General features: G+C 42.7%; 1 protein-coding gene across 1 annotated transcript in view; it reads left to right on the top strand.

The window, feature by feature from the left end:
- The window catches only part of LOC308678925 (natterin-3-like), a 56,518-nt gene extending 39,356 nt beyond the window's left edge, over positions 1–17,162 (top strand). The window contains 3 exon segments of the mRNA XM_081346155.1: positions 14,521–14,647; positions 15,920–16,482; positions 16,485–17,162. Coding sequence (XP_081202281.1) covers positions 14,521–14,647; positions 15,920–16,482; positions 16,485–16,976 — 1,182 coding nt within the window. The 3' untranslated portion in view covers positions 16,977–17,162.
- Positions 17,163–20,725: the final 3,563 nt, after the last annotated feature.

Here is a 20,725-nt window from a genome sequence, read left to right as displayed (position 1 = left end):
CACCAGCTCTTAGACAAAAACACTCAGTGGCAGTGGACCAACGTCCATGAAAGAAGTTTCCAGGCAGTCAAATCACTGCTGTCCTCAAACTCGGTGCTCATGCATTTTAATGAAAAGTTGCCAGCTTGCATCATGTGTGATGCATCCCCTTATGGGGTTGGGGCTGTGTTGAGCCATTTGTCAGCTGATCAGAAACAGTCTCCCATCACTTATTATTCGAGGACCCTGTCTTCTGCTGAGTGCAATTACGCGCAAATAGACAAAGAGGCCATTGTGGACAGGGTTAAAAAGTTCCATGACTATTTGTATGGACACTATTTCACGGTCTTCACTGACCACAAGCCTTTGCTAGGATTGTTCACAATGAACAAACAGACACCTCAAATTCTGTCCCTGCGAATGTTGAAGTGGTCTATATTCCTTTTGGCCTACAGCTACAGGCTGATTCACAAACTGGGCAAAGAAATGGGCCAAGCATATGGCTTTAGCAGATTGCCCTTGTCACACGAGAAGCCAGATCCGGCTCTGGCTGCACGCATTTTAGCCATACAGGATTTGGCAGCTCATAAAGGGTGCATCCTTTGGGACAGTATAGTCCCCAGCTCACTCAGGCCCAGGGTTCTTCAGCCTCTGCATGAAGGCCATCCAGGAATAGTCAGTGGTCCAACAGAGTAGATTGTATGCTCTGAGGAAACTCTTGCACATGGTCACCGGGAAATGGCCGTAGATGAGTTCCCTTCTGACACACAGATTGTATCCAGGGAGCTGGACATATAACTGGCACTGAGAAGCAGTCCTGCAGATTTTGCTGCACAACTGGACTTTGGTTTGGGCTGACCAGGACAGGCCAGCCAAAGGGACTCAAGTCACTCTGACTCCATGGAACCTCTGAGCCCTTGCCTACCCAGCCTGGCAGGCAAGCAGGTAGACCAGGAGATCCCTGTAACCCCTAGATGTTCTGAGCGAGCACAAAGGCTGCCTAAGTATTTGCAAGATTATGTAAACAAATGTGAGTTTGTGCTATCTAGGGGGAAGGGGTGTAATGTATTGGCCTTGTATGTTGTATTCACTTACTTTATGTCTGACTGCTTAATGGCTGATCTACTTTTGTATCTTATGTAACGGTTGCTGGGCTGAGCGAGATTTGCTGTCTCCAGGCTGTTAATCAGGTTTGGGGTGGGAAACTGCTGCTTTAAATCTATTGGTCGCCGCCTAGAAGCCAACCATATAAATAGCTGCACAGCAGCTATTAGCTTGCTTCTATTATTTTTTCACTTTGAATAAACTTGTTGCTGTTTAAACACCTCATCACTCAATGCCTGCAAGAACCAAATAGTTAACACTAACCTTCAGGAATAAAATGACCAGCTACTAGTGCACAAGTTTTAGAAGCTTTAAGGCAAGTTATTTAGCAGGTTTCTGTCTAACATTAAATCATGTGAGTTCTCTAAAAACAACAGATTCATATTTCTTAGAGTGTCAGAGGGCGGCCAAAGTCACCAAGGCCCAGCTTCAGCCTTTCATAAAGCTTTCCACAAAATCTTTAGATATTGGGGGAAGCCAAATTATAATAACAGCTGCAAAGTCTGGTTAAATATTTGCTTTAGAAACTGGAAGTAGCTACATGATAGCATCAGCATAAATTATCAGAGTCTTCATATTTTAAGATGAATATTTTAAACATTTGTACAAATTTTCACCCCAACTCTAAAAGACAAACAAGATATTTATTCCTTTAATATACAAATTGAACCTCCTTCTTTCTATTGGGATAGATATAAATAGAGAGAAGGGTTGAAATAGCAACTAATTAAAGAATTGCTCTGTGTTTGTAATGTGGCTCAAGATCCCAAAACAAACAAACTCACTTGGAATTCTAGCAAAAAAGTTTTATTCAAAATAAAGTGTTTGCAAAATGTTTACGTTTGGTGGACTGAAACACACATAGGAGTTCAGCCACACCTTAAAAAGCTGTTTGACACATTTTTTAAAAAAAATTAATTGAATTTTATAGGGTTGGGGATAAAATAGGGTCGGGATAGGGAATAGGGATTAGGGTTGGGTAGGATCAGGATTTCCCTTCATGGATTACTGCGTTTTCATGGCAAACGGGCTTGTGTAATTCAATGAAGCTATGAGCTATGCCCTGCAGGGCCACCCAAGACAGAAAGGTCATAGCAGAGAGTTCTGACAAAATGTGATCCACTGGAGAAGGAATTGGCAATCTACTCCAGTATCTTTTCCATGAAAACCCCATGGACAGTACCTGTAGTGTATGCTGGCATAGCATACACGTGTTACAGCTGAATAAGGAGGCACAGAGCTGGACAGCTCCATGCAGGAAGAGCATTCAGCGGGAAAGCTGGATTTAAAGGTATTGGCTGCCCAGCCGACAGGAAACCTGACTTTAAACCTATTGGCCAGGCATTCAACTGGTCAGTTATAAAAATAGGCAGGTAACCTTTGTTCCCCAGTTCAGACCATGCTTCCCCCCTAATAAAGGCTCTTGTACACCTGATGTCTATGTCTCATCGATCCATGAACCCGACACAACAATTGGCGACGAAGGTGGGATCCTGCTTCGAGGGGCTGTAGGACACCCCACAGGGGGTAGCATCCGCCGGGGACCTGTCTGAAGTCGGAGCAGGAACGGTTGGATCAGATGCAATGGCTCAGGTCGGTCAGACTCCCGTTTTCAATAGCGCCCAACCAGAGGAATGGGAAGCCTTCGTGGGGTAGCTGGAATTTTATTTAAAGGTGAACTGCATTACGGAGGATGGCATGAAAGTTGCTGCCCTGCTCAGTACATGCGGAAAGGACATTTACAAACTGGCGGTGGGTCTGTGTTCACCCAGGGCCATTGGCAAGGTGAAGTATGATGATCTCATCGACAAGCTGAATCAGCACTTCAACCCGCACATGTCTGAACTGGCATGGCGGTACCAGTTTGTAAAGAGAGACCAGCTGCCAGGTAAATCAGTATCAGCATTCATGGCCGCAGTCTGGCAGGTGGCTCGCTTTTGTAATTTTGAGCTTAGAAAAAAGGCTGCGAGACCGAATCGTCTTTGGTCTCAGGGACTGAAAATTGAGGCAGAAATTGTTTGCCAAACCAGGATTGACCCTCAAGCAAGTACAGGAGGAAGTATTGGCCTGGGAGTTAGCGGAGAAACCAGAGCCGAGCGAATCCAGCCGTAGCAGCCAGGGATGCACTGTTCATCAGACACATGGGGCTGGGGGAAGCAGTGAGGATGGACTAGCGGCAGAAGTGGACACGGCACATCGCAGAGCAACCCATCCGTCGGGGCAGTGTGATAGCCTGAGGGGTCAACGTCCAACAACCGCAGCCAACAGCCAGGACAAGAAATGCTCTGGATGCAAGTGCTGCACGGCTAAAGAGAAATGCGCCAGATGTGGGAGTCACCACCGATCCACCTGCAAATTCAGAACAGCCAAATGCCGAGCGTGTGGCAAGACGGGACACATCGCGTCCATTTTCCGGAGCTGGAGCTGAGACACTCTGCACGAGGTGGATGCTGAAGTTCACCTGCCATCAGATTCTGGGGCTCCGAAACGCATCGCATCTATCAGCTACACCAAGAGCAGATGGGCAGTTTATAACACGGGGGCTTGTCAATTGTTCACCCCCCCAAATCAGGCTAGATGTGCAGCTCGAAGGGGTTCCCTGTAAAATGGAGCTGGACTCCGGCTCCGCTGTCTCTGTCATTTCACACGAGACCTATAAGTTAATCTGCAACAGGAGCGGCCAGCAGGTCCCCTTGAGGCCATCTAGCATCACCCTTACCAATTTTCAGAATACCCCAATACAAGTCCGGGGGGAGGCTACTTTCTCTGTGTGGTACAGAGAGTTCCAGGGGTCCTTGGATGTCCTAGTGGTCAAGGGACAGAGGACTAGCCTGTTAGGGTTAAACTGGTTCCAAGCGCTGGGAATTCGTATTATCGGAATTCACCAGACCCAGACGCTCAGCATCGAATCTGTGTGCAAGGCGTTTGTAGACATGTTCGATGAAATGCTGGGAAAATACACAGGACCACCAATTACGTTCAAATTGAACCCCAACATACAACCCATCAGAATCAAGCCCCGGAGGGTACCATTTGCATTAAAACACAAAATTGAGCAGGAACTCGACAAGTTAGTCGCGCAGGGGGTGTTACACCCGGTCGAGGGAGCTGAGTGGGAAACCCCCATCATGGTGACGTAAGAATCTGTGCTGATTATAAATGCACAGTCAATAAAGCGTTAAACCCACATGCGTACCCAGTGCCCACAGTCAGCAGCATCCTTGCATCACTCCAGGGAGGCGCGATCTTCGCCAAACTAGATCTCGCTCAGGCTTATTTGCAACTCCCAGTCAACCCAGAGACTGCCGCTGCACAAACAATAGTCAGCCACAAGGGGGCATTCCGGGTAGACCGGTTGCAGTTCGGAGTTAGCGTAGCTCCAGGCATCTTCCAGGAGATAATGGAGCGAACTCTAAAGGGGATACCGGGAGTCTGCCCGTACTTTGACGATGTTCTCATCGCAGGGGACACAGAGGAGATTTTGGCAGAACGACTGCAGGCTGTTTTGGGAAGATTTCATGCTGCTGGACTTAAGCTTAAAAGAGATAAGTGCAGCATTGGGGTGCCAGAAACAGAATTTTTGGGGTTTAGAATTGATGCTCAGGGGGTTCATCCTGCAGCATCCAAGGTGCAAGCAATCAAAGAGGCCCCCACACCCAAAAATAAGATGGAGCTGCAAGCTTTCCAGGAGTTACTTAATTTTTATCACACTTTTTTACCCCACAAGGCATCTATTGCTGAACCCTTGCACAGATTATTGGACAAGCGCTCCACATGGAACTGGATCAAGACACATGACACCAGTTTCCAGTCTCTAAAAAATCTTTTGGCAAGCAATGCCACAATTACTCACTTTATAGAAAACAAACCAATTTGCATTCCTTGTGATGCATCCCCTTATGGAGTGGGGGCTGTGTTGAGCCACTTAGAGGATGATGGCAGACAAGTCCCTATTGCATATTACTCCAGGACATTGTCAGCGGCTGAGCGGAACTATACGCAAATAGATAAGGAAGCCCTGGCAATAGTTGCTGGAGTAAAGAAATTCCATGACTTTGTATGGTAGGGATTTCACTATTTTTAAAGATCATAAACCCTTACTTGGTCTGTTTACCACAGACAAGCAGACCCCACAGATCATGTCACCCAGAATGCTCCGGTGGTCCATTTTCCTTTCGGCTTACTCATGTAAATTAGTACACAAGCCGGGCAAGGAAATGGGCCATGCTGACGGCCTAAGCAGACTTCCTTTAAACAATGCTGAACCAGATCCAGCACCTGCAGCCCAAATCTTGGCCATTCAAGATCTGCCAGAATGTCCTCTCAGTGCCAGGGACATTGCAGCTGAAACACCAAAAGACAAGATTTTGAGTAGGGTCCAGACATGGGTGCACACGGGGTGGCAAGACAAATCCCCTGGGCCAGAATTCACAGCATTCTTCACCAGGAGGCACGAGTTGTCCTCACACAAGGGCTGCCTATTGTGGGGATGCCGGGTCATCATACCACAAACATTGAGAGATAGGGTCATTCACTCACTACAAGAGGGTCACCCAGGGGTGATACAGATGAAGGTGTTGGCAAGAAATTATCTGTGGTGGCTGGGCCTTGACAAGGACATTGAGGAACAGGTAGCTGGTTGCTACACCTGCCAAAGATCTCGGCCATCACAGCCACATGCCCCAGCCCACAAGTGGGAGGACACACCCTGGTCCCGAATACACATTGACTATGCAGGCCCCTTGTACAACCAGTCATTCTTGGTAGTGGTGGACAGCCACTCCAAATGGTTGGAGGTGGTACCTGTGAGTAGCATGACCACAACAGGGACTGTCCAAGTGCTCATGGGACTCTTTGCCACTCATGGCCTTCCTGATGTATTGGTCTCTGATAACGGTCCACAATTTACCTCCTTGGAATTCCAGCCGTTTCGGAAGACCAATGGGATTAGACACATCACCTCTGCTCCCTTCCATCCTTCAACTAATGGCTTGGCTGAACGCATGGTGCGCACCACAAAGGACGCATTGAAGCGCATCATCCAAGGGGACTGGAAACAACACTTGGCCAAGTTTTTACTGCACCAACACACCACACCCTGCACCGCTACCGGAAACAGCCCAGCTGAACTTCGTTGGGAAAGGCGTCTCATAACTACTCTTGACAGACTACACCCAGGCAGAGTGGCAGCAGACCCAAAAGCCACCAGGGAATTTTCAAAAGGGGACTCCATTTGGGCAAGGAACTACAGTTCTGGGGAAGCATGGGTGCAGGGGGAAGTGGTTGAGAGAACAGGCCCGCTGTCATACATCGTAAGGGTGGAGGGGGGCCTCCAATGGAGGAGACATGTTGACCAGTTCAGGCATTGAGCACCTGAAATAGTGCCAGCCAGCAACAATCAGGAGGTCCTACCCAGACCTGAACCTACTTAGATGGACCAAAGAGACACAGTAAACAGAGAAGCATTTCCCAATCCTTGGGTTTTGGAACAAGTTAGACCCCACCAATGTCCAGACCAGAGTAACGGGGCTACAACATCTTGTACAAGCCCAGGGAGTCCCCATAACTCCAGGTCCAAGGAGGACAGGTGCATCCCCACACCTGAAACATCACCACTTCCACTTGGGGCACACCACAACTCCAGGTCAAACAACTCAAAAGGCAACACCAGGCCTGAAGGGGGGGAACCCCTGAGACATTCTGGCCGATCCCACAGGCCTCCTGCTTACCCCTTGGAGTATGTGCGAACCTGAGGGCAGCAGGGAAAGCCTGTGTGGGAATTAAGTGTTTATAGTTATGTTGGGGGGCGGGGAAAGGTTGGAAATTGGAAAAAGATATTGTCTTGCTTATGGGGGAAGGGGTATAGTGTATGCTGGCATAGCATATATGTGTGACAGCTGAATAAGGAGGCGCAGAGCCGTGCAGGAACAGCGTTCGGCAGAAAAGCCGGATTTAAAGAGATTGGCTGCCCAGCCGGTGTGAAACTTGAGTTTAAACCTATTGGCCAGGCATTCACCTGGTCAGGTATAAAAATAGGCAGGTAACCTTTGTTCCCCAGTTCGGACCACACTTCCCTCCTAATAAAGGCTCTTTTTTTTATTGAAAAGTTTTAACATACAGTTTATCTTTAACAGTCCCCCCTCCCCCTCCCCCCTCCCTCCCTCCCTACCCCTCCCCCCCTTCCCCCCCCCGACTTCCCAGAGCTAAATACAAGGTATAGAAAAAAAAACAATCATAGACAACCATATGCTAACAACCATAAACTCTAAAATCCATCACTCTCTAGCTTATACAGGATAATACAAACCTTAATGATATTAAATATATATAGAAAAAAAAAGAAAAAAAAGGAAATAAAGAAAGAAAAAGCGAAGGAAGACTTATTCAAATGCTACATGAAACTTCTTAACCCTATATTTATTCTGGATGTACTCAACCCATTTTCTCCATTCCATAATATAACGTTCTTGGGAGTGATCTTTCAAGTAAGCCGAAATCTTTGCCATCTCTGCCAGGTCGGAAACCTTTAAAGTCCATTCCTCTATAGTCGGCAATTCCTCTTTCTTCCAATATTGACCTATTAAAAGTCTTGCTGCCGTGATTAAATTCAACATCAGCTTAGTGTCCACAACCGTAGCCTCTGTAATTATTCCCAACAAGAAGAGTTGCGGACAAAACTTTATCCTTTGCTTGAAAATCTTCTGCATATGCCACCAAATTTTTATCCAGAAGGCCTTAACCTTTTTACAAGTCCACCATACATGAAAATATGTTGCATCTTCATCACCACACCTCCAACATTTTGGTTGATAATTCGGATACATGCTTGCAAGCTTTTTAGGATCTAAATGCCATCTATAGAACATTTTATAAAAGTTCTTAGATTTTGAGCTTGTGTAAATTTTACATTCCTCACCCAGATCTTTTCCCACGTGTCCATTGTAATAACCTCTTGGATATTTTGGGCCCATTTTATCATGCAGTCTTTAACAAGTTCTGTTTCTGAGTCAATTTCTATCAATGCAAGATATATCCGTTTAATATGTGCTGGACCCTGATTTCTGATTTGCTTTATCAGATTTTCATCAGTCATTGTAAAACCATTTTTCTGATCTTCTTTCCACCTGGCCCGTAGCTGAGTATATTGAAACCAATTCTGAACAATCTTCTCATCTCGCAAGAGACTATATGGTTTCAAACACCAGACATTTCTTTCCAAGTTTAGAATCTCCTTGTACGTAGTCACATCATGTTTGAAACCAGCATGTATATTTTCTATTGCGTGTTTTGGAATTGCCCACAATGGTATCTTGCAGTCTAGCTTATGTCTGTACTTCTTCCAAACTCTCAGCAATGCCTGTCTTAAAATATGCACTCTAAACACATTATCTACCTTCTTATCATACAACAAATATGCATGCCAACCAAACAACAAGTCGTGGCCCTCAAGATTTAATAATCTGTCTTGTGTCAAATTAATCCAATCACTTATACCTACTAACGCAGCAGCTTCATAATATAATTTAAGATTAGGCATTTTAAGACCACCTCTTTCACGAGTATCCTGCATAATCTTAAGTTTGACTCGTGGTCTTTTCCCTGCCCAAACAAATTTATTGATACCTCTCTGCCATTTCTCCAAGTTAGAATCTTTCTTAAGAATCGGTATCATTTGAAATAAAAACAAAAATTTAGGCAGGACATTCATTTTTACTGCTGCAATTCTTCCCAGTAAAGACAATTGCAATTTTTCCCAACTCTCCATTTCTTTTTGAATTTTTCCCCATAATTTTTCATAATTATTTTTATATAATTTTGTATTCGAGGGTGACAAAAGCACCCCCAAATATTTGACCCTTTTGAAAATCTCAAATCCAGTTAACCCTTCTAGAAGGGCCTTTTGCGATGCTGTCATGTTTTTGGCCAAGATTTTAGTTTTTTGTACATTAACTTTAAATCCAGAAACCTTCCCATATTGCATTATTATCTCCATCAGGTCCACAACAGAGCTCTCCGGCTGGGTCACTGTAACAACCAGATCATCTGCAAACGCTCTCAATCTATAATCCTGATCTCTAATCCGTATACCCTTAATTCTTTCCGAATTTCGTATTTTTACCAATAATGTCTCCAATGTTAACACAAATAATAAAGGCGATAGCGGGCACCCTTGCCTTGTACCCTTCTCAATACTACCTACTTCTGACAAACTATTGTTAACTATTATTCGAGCTGTTTGTTTTTGATATAATGCCCTAATTGGTTGCAAAAAATTATCCCCAAAGTTCATTTTATCTAAAACTTTCATCAAAAATTGCCAATTCAATTGATCAAAAGCTTTTTCAGCATCTAAGAAAATTAGCGCCGCAGGGATCTGGTTGTTCCTTTCCAAAAATTCCAACACATCAACTATATGCCTCACGTTATTTTTCATTTGCCTAATAAAGGCTCTTGTACACCTGACGTCTGTGTCTCATTGATCCGCGAACCCGACACAACTGTACCAAAAGGAAAAAAGATATGACGCTGGAAGATCAGCCCCTCAGGTCGGAAGGTGTCCAATATGCTACTGAGGAAGAGCAGAGGGCTAGTACTAGTAGTGCCAGAAAGAATGAAGCAACTGGGTCAAAGCCGAAAGGACGCTTAGCTGTGGATGCATCTGGTGGTGAAAGGAAAGTCTGATGCTGTAAAGATTTTTTCTCCATAGGAACCTGGAATGTAAGATCCGTGAATCAAGGCAAGCTGGATGTGGTCAAACAAGAGATGACACGACTGAATATCGACATCTTAGGAATCAGCAAACTAAAATGGACAGGAATGGGTGAATTTAATTCAGATGACCACCAGGTATTCTACTGCGGTCAAGAATCCCTCAGAAGAAATGGAGTAGCCTTCATAATCAATAAAAGAGTAGGAAAAGCAATACTGGGATACAATCCCCAAAATGATAGAATGATCTCAGTTCGAATCCAAGGCAAACCATTCAATATCACAGTAGTCCAAGTCTATGCCCCAACCACCAGTGCTGAAGAGGATGAAATTGACCGGTTCAATGAAGCCCTACAGCATCTTATAGAACTAACACCAAAAAATGATGTCCTTATCATCATGGGGGATTGGAATGCTAAAGTAGGAAGCCAAAAGATAACCGGAATAACAGGCAAGTTTGGCCTTGGAGTACAAAATGAAGCAGGGCACAGGCTGACAGAATTTTGTTAAGAGAATACGATGGTCATAGCAAAGACATCACCAGATGGTCAACACAGAAATAAGATTGACTATGTGCTCTGCAGCCAAAAATGGAGAAGCTCTATACAATCAGTAAAAACAAGATCAGAAGCTGACTGTGGCTCAGACCATAAGCTTCTTGTTGCAAAATTTGGGCTTAAACTGAGGAAAGTAGGGAAAAGCACTAGGCCACTCAGGTATGAACTAAATCATATCCCTGATGAATATATAGTAGAGGTGACAAATAGATTTAAGGAATTAGATCTGACAGACAGAGTGCCTGAAGAACTATGGACAGAGGTTCACAACATTGTGCAAGAGGTAGCAACTAAAACCATCCCAAAGAAAAAGAAATGCAAGATAGCAAAATGGCTGTCTGAGGAAGCTTTGCAAATAGCTGAGGACAGGAGGGAAGCGAAAGGCAAGGGAGAAAAAGTAAGATACAACCAATTGAATGCAACATTCCAGAGAATAGCTAGAAGAGATAGGAATGCCTTCTTAAATGAACAGTGCCAAGAAATAGAAGAAAACAATAGAATAGGGTGGACTAGAGATCTCTTCAAGAAAATTGGAGAGATGAAGGGAACATTTCATGCAAAAATGGGGATGATAAAGGACCAAAATGGCAGGGACCTAACAGAGGCGGAAGAGATTAAGAAGAGGTGGCAAAATTACACAGAAGAACTATACAAGAACGAGCTTAACATCCCAGATAACCACGATGGAGTGGTCACTGACCCCGAGCCAAATATCCTAGAATGTGAAGTGAAATGGGCCTTAGGAAAGCTGAGCAACAACAAAGCTAGTGGAGGTGACAGTATTCCAGCTGAGCTATTCAAAATCTTAAAAGATGATGCAGTAAAAGTTCTACATTCAATATGCCAGCAATTTTAGAAAATTCAGCAGTGGCCACAGGATTGGAAAAGATCAGTTTACATTCCAATTCCAAAGAAAGGCAGTGCCAAAGAATGTTCAAACTGTTGCACCATTGCACTCATTTCACATGCTAGTAAAGGTAAAGGTAAAGGTTCCCCCGCACATGCGTGCTAGTCGTTTCTGACTCTAGGGGCCGGTGCTCATCTCCGTTTCAAAGCCGAAGAGCCAGCGCTTGTCCGAGGACATCTCCGTGGTCATGTGGCTGGCATGACTAGACGCCAAAGGCGCACGGAACGCTGTTACCTTCCCACCGGAGTGGTCCCTATTTTTCTACTTGCATTTTTACGTGCTTTCGAACTGCTAGGTTGGCAGAAGCTGGGACGAGTAACAGGCGCTCACTCTGTTACGCGGCACTCGGGATTTGACCCGCCAAACTGCCGACCTTCCGATCGACAAGCTCAGCGTCCTAACCCACTGAGCCACCGCGTCCTAATCACATGCTAGTAGAGTTATGTTTAAAATTCTACAGGTTAGACTCCAGCAGTATGTGGATTGAGAACTACCAGAAGTACAGGCAGGATTTCCAAGAGGCAGAGGAACTAGAGATCAAATTGCCAACATACGCTGGATCATGGAGAAAGCTAGGGAGTTCCAGAAAAACATCTACTTCTGCTTCATTGACTATGCTAAAGCCTTTGATTGTGTGGATCACAACAAACTGTGAGAAGTTCTTAAACAGATGGGAGTACCAGACCATCTTATTTGTCACTTGAGAAACCTATATACGGGTCAAGAAGCAACAGTGAGAACTTGACACGGAACCACTGATTGGTTCAAAATTGGGAAAGGAGTCCAGCAAGGCTGTATACTGACACCCTGCCTGTTTAACTTATATGCAGAGCACATCATGAGAAAGGCAGGGCTAGATGAATCAAAAGTTGGAATTAAGATTGCTGGGAGAAATATCAACAACCTAAGATATGCAGATGATACCACTCTAATGGTAGAAAGTGAAGAAGAACTAAAGAGCCTCTTGTTGCGAGTGAAGAAGGAGAGTGCAAAAGTTGGGTTGAAACTAAACATTAAGAAAACCAAGATCATGGCATCCGGCCCTCTCAATTCCTGGCAAATAGATGGGGAAGAAATGGAGGTAGTGACAGATTTTATTTTCCTGGGCTCCAAGATCACCGCAGAAGGGGACTGCAGCCAAGAAATTAAAAGACGCTTACTCCTTGGGAGGAAAGCCATGGCAAATCTAGACAGCACACTAAAAAGCAGAGACATCATCCTGCCAACAAAAGTGCGTATAGTCAAGGCTATGGTCTTCCCAGTTGCAATGTATTGCTGCGAAAAGTGGACCATACGAAAGGCTTAGCACCAAAGAATTGAAGCGTTTGAACTATGGTGCTGGAGGAGACTTCTGCGAGTCCCTTTGACTGCAAGATGATCAAACCGGTCAGTCTTAGAGGAGATAAACCGTGACTGCTCTTTAGAAGGTCAGATCCTGAAGTTGAAACTCAAATACTTTGGCCACCTAATGAGAAGGAAGGACTCACTGGAGAAGAGTCTAATGCTGGGAAAGGTTGAGGGCAAGAGAAGAATGGGACGACAGAGAATGAGGTGGCTGGATGGAGTCACTGAATCAGTAGGCATGAGCCTAAATGGACTCCAGAAGATGGTAGCGGACAGGAAGGCCTGGAGGAACGTTGTCCATGGGGTCGTGATGGGTTGGACACAACTTCGCAACTAACAACAACAGCAACAACAAGGATCAGGATTGGGATTAGGACAGAGCTGGGATCAACATTGGGATTGTCCCACAAAAACATTTTCAATCTTTAGCTAACAGGCTATTGTCCGGGTACATATGTTCAATTAACAATAGTTAATATAGGAATAGATCACTGTAGTAAATGTAATAAATGATAATCAAAAATGTTTGACACATTTTTATATCCTATCCCTGACGCAGATTCCCCCCTCCCCTGTCGCACTCAATGTCCCTTATCTAATCATCCGATACCTACTTTGGACCACCTATAACCACTATCCCTTGGTATGTTCCAGGAAGCCCTTTTGTTCATATGCTATCTTTCACCATCTAATTTTCTGTTAGCATAGCTTGGCTCCTATAGTTATTTTGATATTTCCTATGCTTGCAATTTCAGTTAGCTAGCAACTTCAATTCAAGGTGCTAATGATGACATACAAAGCCCTACATGGCATGGGTCCGGAATACCTACGGGAGCACCTACTGCCAACGTCAACACCGCTCCGTCCTGTGCGCTCCCACAGAGAGGGCCTCCTCAGAGTGCCACCGGTCAAAGAATGCCGGCTGGTGGCCCCCAGGGGGAGGGCATTCTCAGTGGGTGCGCCAACCCTCTGGAACAGCTTGCCTACCGATATCCGGATGGCCCCCGACCTCCGCACCTTCCGGCGCGACTTAAAAACTTACCTGTTCCAACAGGCCGGCCTGGCCTGACAGCTCTTGGGGTTCATTTGTTTTTACTATTGTTTAACTGTATACATACGTTGCTCTGTACACCGCCCCGAGTCCCTCGGGAGAAGGGCGGTATATAAAACAAACAAATAAATAATAAATAAATAAATAAATAAATAAATAAATAAATAAATAAATAAACTTCTGCTTTTCACATTTGTACCTGTCAACACTTAGATAAGATATATATTGTTATTTCTGATCTTCAGTTGGCTTCTGCTTCTTCTGACAACTTTTAGACTCATTAGAAATTTCTGAATAATACGTTATTCCTTTCACTCTGTAACAAGCTGCAATGGATTCTAAGGTAAGTTGGTAATCAGAGCAAGGGGGTCGTACAAAATGCATTAACATCTGGTTTTAAAATAGTCTTAACCATGTTTTTTCCTTTATGTTTTCTCAGTCTGGAAACACTTCATGGTTTATGAGTGAATGAAACACAGACAATTTCATAGACATTGATGTGGGATTTTGAAGTATTATTTTTAAATCTTATTTTAAAATATTAAAAGATGCAATGAGAAGTGATCCTTTCAGGAGAAAACTCTTGCAAATTTCATGTGGGAAGATAAACTCAAATTCAAATGATTTATAACAGAATTGGGATTCTTCCAGCACAGAGGGATTATAAGAATCTGTTCACTTCCTGGGGAAAATCAATGCATATTTTATATTATGATCTCACATGCTGGAATTAAATACAAAAATATCTTCCTCTTTTTTATGGAATTATTCAAAGACTAAATGTCTGGATAATACTATAAGGTGGCATTTCATTTCAATTTCATCTTTTGAAAGTATGAAATACAGTATTTTTCTGATCTTTGTTTCAGATGTGCCTTTTACTCTCTGTTCTCCTCCTTTCCCTGATCATCAATGAGTCACTGGCCAATGATGTGAATATTAACTTTAAAGTCCTAAGGAGAACGATGGAGAAAAGCCTTCCACAACCCAAACTAGGTATGAAGATAAGCACAACTATGGAAAGATCTCCTACTCTCTATTTTAACATCTGAGCTAGTGATGGGTTAAAAACTCGAGCAAGAGAGTCTATCAACTCAAAAGCCAACTGTTCCATCATTGAAAAAGTATTAGGACTTTTTTGTCATATCAAATGAAATCTACTTTCAAATAATATAAAACTTGTTGTATCTCCAACTTTTCTTATCTTCTCCAGTTTAAACATCTGCAGTGCTTTCTCTCTTTACCTACAGATTTTTCCTTCCCAGGCTACTTAGCATATTGGTTATTGTCCTCTAGGCAGAATCTAACTTTTCAAATATTTTCCTAAACTGTGGTATCCAGACATGGGCAAAATAATTCTACCTACCTATGTTTCAATCTTTAAAATGGAAGCAAAACCAATGTTTTTTTGTGGCAACAAAAATGGAATTGGAGCTGTTCACTTGATTTTGTTTGGGAAGAGAAATACGTGTTACAGTTACTGGAGAGGATTAATTTAATTTAATTTTTAGATTTGTAAGACTACTCAATTCAAAATGAATCTAGACAGCATACAGTATTGTTACTCTTCATTTTAAGAATGAAGGATTTGACACTGGCAAATATTATTTATGTATTTATTAGATTTTTATTCCACCTTTATTACTTTATAAGTAATAAGCCAATGAATATAACATAATACTTCTCTTTTCCCCCACAACAATCCTTTGAGGTGGGTTGGGCTGAGACAGTGACCAGTCCAAAGTTAGCCAATTGATTTCCATGCCTACAGCAGAACTAGAACTCACAGCCTCCTAATTTCTAGGTCAGCACCTTTAACCACTACACTAGTCTACAGTAGGTATTCACAAGTATGAATAGCCTGAGGAGTCTACTGTTCTCAGAAAACATTAATCTCATTGTAATTTTTTTATTTTTTGCTACAGTTCAGCAGCACAGACCAGGGGAAAAATATTCCATGGGACCAGATTCTTTACAGTTTATGTAGGTTATTCATCAGGGTTACAAAGCATTGAAAGCATTATACAATGCAAAAAACAATTGTTTTGCACAGCTCACATGCTTTAATCTACCATCATTCAGATGAATTTCAAGTTGCTCTGTTCAACTGGGATAGTTTTAGAGTGTGCAGAATGTATGGAAATATGTGCTTGCCTGGAATTTTTTAAAGGATTTATATTGAAAAGATAAATTATATCCCCCCCCCCAACATTTCTTGATGAAATATCAGCTAATTTTCTTTGTTTCTATTTCATTTTCTTTTCCCAGGTAATGCAAATAGTAGCAGTGCAGCAATAAAAGAGAGAGAAGATGAACAGCCTTCCAATGTTTTCTATGGAACAACCATGAGCTGGGCTTCGTTTTCAGGCTATGTCCCCAGCGGAGCTGTGTCTTACTGGAACAGCTACGCTAATAGGGATGAATATCCTTGCATGGTTTCAGACTGTTCTGCTGGCTACTACAGTAGCAGTCGTGATCCTTACTGCTATTACCCGTATGGAAACAAGGAATATTCTACTTCTGAGTTCTGGATTTTGGTGAATGGACATGACTTTGAATCCCTAAGCTGGAAGGGAGGTTCATGGGGTCAAGTCCCACCCAATTCCATCAACACCTGTGTAGGTATAAATTTATATGTTGGTAAAAATAAGTATGGATTAGGAAAGGTAGATAGTAAAAATCAAGCTTTCTTCATTGGTATGAATGGCAAGGAATACTGGTATAAATATTATGATGTCCTGACCATTAATAAAGGCTATCGCTCTCAGAGCATCTCCAATGTCAATTATAAGCTAAACCAGGGATCCTTCAGTGAGAAAGGCATGGCATTAGCCTCCAGCAAAGTCACGAACAAAGACTAGCCTCCAGCAAAGTCACGAACAAAGACTGTAGATCAGTGAAGAAGATTACCACCTTATCAGGAACGGTGACTTCTGAACATTTCTGGGATGTTGGCACGTCTATCTCTCAGAGCATCAACTTTATTATGACAGCAGGGATACCTGAGACCTTTGGAGGATCATGGGGCATTTCATCAGAGAAAACCTTTAACTGGGAAAAGGGTGATACATACAGCGAATCAGTCACATATTCTGAAACAATTGAGATTGAAGTCCCACCCAATCACAGCTGTGAGTTGGTAATGAATGGCATGAAATTGAAGGGACAGATTCCCTTCACTGCTACAGCTACCCGTTATTACTATGATGGGATCCACCGGAGTGTCACTATCCAAGGTGTCAGCTACAATGAAGTTGGGATAAAAGGAGATTCACATGTTGAGCGCTGTGTCCCGATCCCAAATGCTCCCCCCTGCACTGGATAGATCCTAAAACACCTTTGTAATTGTATTAGTTTGCAGCAAGAATCCAAGTAAATTTAACTGTTGTTGAGCCTTTAGTAGGATTCATTGTAAATGAAGGGGTTTTTTTTTCCTTTGAAATTTGTCTTCCTCCGCTCTTTTTCTGTTCTTTGATTATAATATTCCTATTCTTAAAATATAATAAAGACTCTTATAAAGTATTTTACTGTAGTTTGGAAATTAATATTAAAGATCAACCATGCTTTTAAAAAGTAAATGGATACACTTCTTTCATTATTTTTATCTGATACATTCCCTATCAATACAAAGAGTCCTGGAGTTATGGTCATTTGATTAACGACTGTTCAAAGTTCCAGCAGGGCTGAGCAAAAGGACTTATGACTGCCCCCCCCCCCGAGTTATGGCTATTGGAGTGCTTCCATGGTTACATGGTCAAAATGTGGGTGCTTGGTAGCCTACCCACACTAACAGCCACAGGGAGATTTTAATTCTCTCCCACCTGCCTATCATCCTTCCTGTCTATGCCCTTTTGGACCCTAGCACTCCATGGCCTCTGCCACTCTAGCTGACCTTACCTACCGACCAAGCATGTCTGACCTAGCCCTTGGCGAGGCAACTGCTGGCTACATGAGGCTTTCTTCCAAGGTTGTGCATGGCAGTTTCCTTATAAGACCTGAGGTCTATGTGGTCAGCAGCTGTGTTGCACAAGGCCAAGGTGAACATGCCTCATCAGTAGCAGGAGCAAGGAGACAGCGAAGGTTAATTGGCATGGCATGTAAGGTGGCAGAGGCCCTGGAGAGTAGGGTGGCAAGGACTATTGCACTTGGGACCAGCCCCTGGAGAAGTTGGGGCTTCCTGGGGCAGGATGGCTGTGGCATCACACCATGCTACGCTGTTGAGCCAAGCTGGAGGTACTGAAGTTTCCAAGGGTATTTGTGGTTCATGCTGCACTGCAGCTCCAGGTTTGTTTTTGTTTTTTTTTTGCAATCCCAGGGCTGCAGTGTGCCAAGAATCCTCTGAGCCACAGCTAGGCAAGCAGCCTCAGAGTTGTGCAGTTTTGTGACTGCTTCCTTCTCTGAAAAGAAGCATGCAGCATGGCAAAAGAGCAAAGATGCTGTGCGGGGAGGGAAACAGGCATTGGGAGGGAATTAAATGGATGCAGTCCCTTAACATGGAGGAACCATTGCTTGAAATAATAGGAAGGATCAAGGTTACCATAGCTTCATTTGGGGCAGGTTGTCAACTAAAGACAGGTACAATTCAGTTAACAATGGCGAGCAGGAGTGCTGGGATGCTATTGCTATTGCTAATTGACATCATGACTGCATTGCTTAGTGATGAAAATTCCAATCCCAATTTTCACTGTAACTTGTTTACTATGTGTACATGGACTTCTTGTTGAATGTCCATGATTGAAATTGATCCTGGCCCGCAAAAGATATGAAATTGACTCCTGCAATACAACAAATGACACCAAGGATTTATTCTTGTTCAGAGATGTTGTCTCTGGGAAAACTCATGCATTAGAATGAATGCCATTAATGATGGCAGCTGCCAAAGTACTGTTTTCCAATTTTCTATCTGGATGGCTCTAGTAGGATTGCACTTTTCTAATTTAGTTTGAGATTTCTGCAAACAGGACCAATGAAATTATACTGTAATGTAGGGACCAATGAGCCAGTAGAGGAATTGTTTCTCAACAATTTCTTCTTTAGCAAAATACGTAACAGTTGAGCATCTGGTTTTTAGACAATGGTCACATACAAAATTTTATTAGTCTGATTAAACTATATTTAATCCTTATGTATCAGTTCAAAAAAGCAATGAGGAATATAGTTTAAAGAAGCAGAAGAGATATTTTGAAGATAATCTTGTTGCTAGAAGTTCCATTACTTTATCTGGTAACAGAGAGAGGGTCTCTGCATGGACTGCTGTCTTCAGGGAAATACTTGCATCCTTCTCTTTCAGGATTTAGTAAGGTGGAAAATTATCCACAGTTGTTACTTGTTAATTGATTTAAAAGATCCTAAATTTAATTTCCTGTTATATAATATATGCTTTATATTTATCTGTTTTTAAATAACTATTTTGTGGGAGGCCAATTATTTATTAGATAGATCGATAACCTGATATACTTCAAAAAACCTTACTCTTGATTAAACTAAGATTTAATCAATAACTCACATAGTAGAAGTGTGTGTTTGTATGCATGCACACAGATGTACATGTATATATGTAGATTATTCAACCTACCTTGGAACAAAGTCACTGTTAGTGCTCTGGCCACTGGAGAACCATTTTCATTTCACTGTTCCCTAAACATACAGTTATCAAGCATGTCAGCTGTCTGCAATACAAAAACAAGGTAATCAGTGTTATATTGTTTACTTCATTCAATGCAAAAGTAAAGAAAAGGAAGACCTATATTAAGGCAAAGATGAGTCCTTGACCAATATTTGCTTCAGAAGCATTGTGTTAGTTGTCTAATCTGTTGTTTAGGTTTAAATCTTATCTATCTTTCTCTAAAAGTCTATCATGGAGAAATAAAGTGGTCTGGGAAGATATTTGACACCACTATCTAATGTGCTGTTGGCCGCCATTAAGTAGAGGGAGGATAGTTCTGAGGATTCCAACTATTCCATGGAGCATTAAGCCCCAGAGCCAGCTGTGAGTCCCAGAAACAATAGCTAGCCCTCAGGAGTGGAAGGAAGAAAGTAGAATTCCAGAAGATCATTTATCACTTTGGCCTGTTGAATGGAGATGTGGTTGACTTGGTACTTGAAGTTGAGGTGACCTTTTGTTATTTTGTTCTCTGAACAGCTCCCTTTTTCAATGGATGATCTATTGATTAGTTTCTGGCAATATAGTTATCTTGAGCCTCTCAGCAGCCTGAGATATCTTCACGTGGCTTTTCCAACACTCCATTAATGGATCTTAATATGAACTTGAAATCAGAATCTGTCTACAGCAATTTGGGGATATTTGATATTGCTGGATTAAATATTCCATCATCACCTATATCCCCATCTTTTGAAGCCTCAGTTTGGGAATAGCTGGCTAGAGTAAATGACATATTATTACTACTGGGTAATTCTGGAATCACAATCCATGTCATTATTTCATGTGATCATCAGTGCATGGTGATCTGAAAGGTCCAGGAGATAATGGCAAATAGCCACAGCTGCTTTGCAGGGGATGAAGCAAGAGAAAAATGTTCTGCCTCCAGAAGGGAGAAATGTTTTACTTTGTTTAGGATAGCATGGGGCAGAAGTTATATAATGAAGGAAGCATTTTTATCTTTCACTTCAGCTTATTGGGTAGACAAGAAGCAATGGTTGCCGACCTGCTTTGCCTTCTATTTGCCTGCAATCTTCTGCCAGTCCTCTTGGCTGGCAAAGGTAACACTGACACTGTGGTTTTAGAAGATGAAAGAGCCTGGGCAATCTGCTGTTAGATCCCATATATGCTGTTGAAAACTTTCCTCCTTTCTTATGGGTGCTCTTTCTTTCTTCTCCTCCACATTTCCTCTCTCACTCCTGGTTATCTCTTACTGTTTTCTTCTCCCCAGCTTTACCAGCTAATAGTAGTGGCATGTCACTGAACTCCAGGCAGGACCTCTCTAGTCTTGTCCATTTCATTAAGGACAGGAGATATTTTTCAAATTACCTTTTCAGAGAACTGCAGCTAAGGATTGTATGATTAAGGCATGTTACATTTCTGAGATGATTTTAGTTGGCTCTTAATTGATGTGC

This window comes from Vipera berus, assembly GCF_964194415.1.
Source record: "Vipera berus genome assembly, chromosome: Z".
Taxonomy (NCBI): Eukaryota; Metazoa; Chordata; class Lepidosauria; order Squamata; family Viperidae; genus Vipera; species Vipera berus.
Note: the sequence above shows the minus strand (reverse complement) of the source record. Positions and strands in the feature narration are given on the sequence as shown.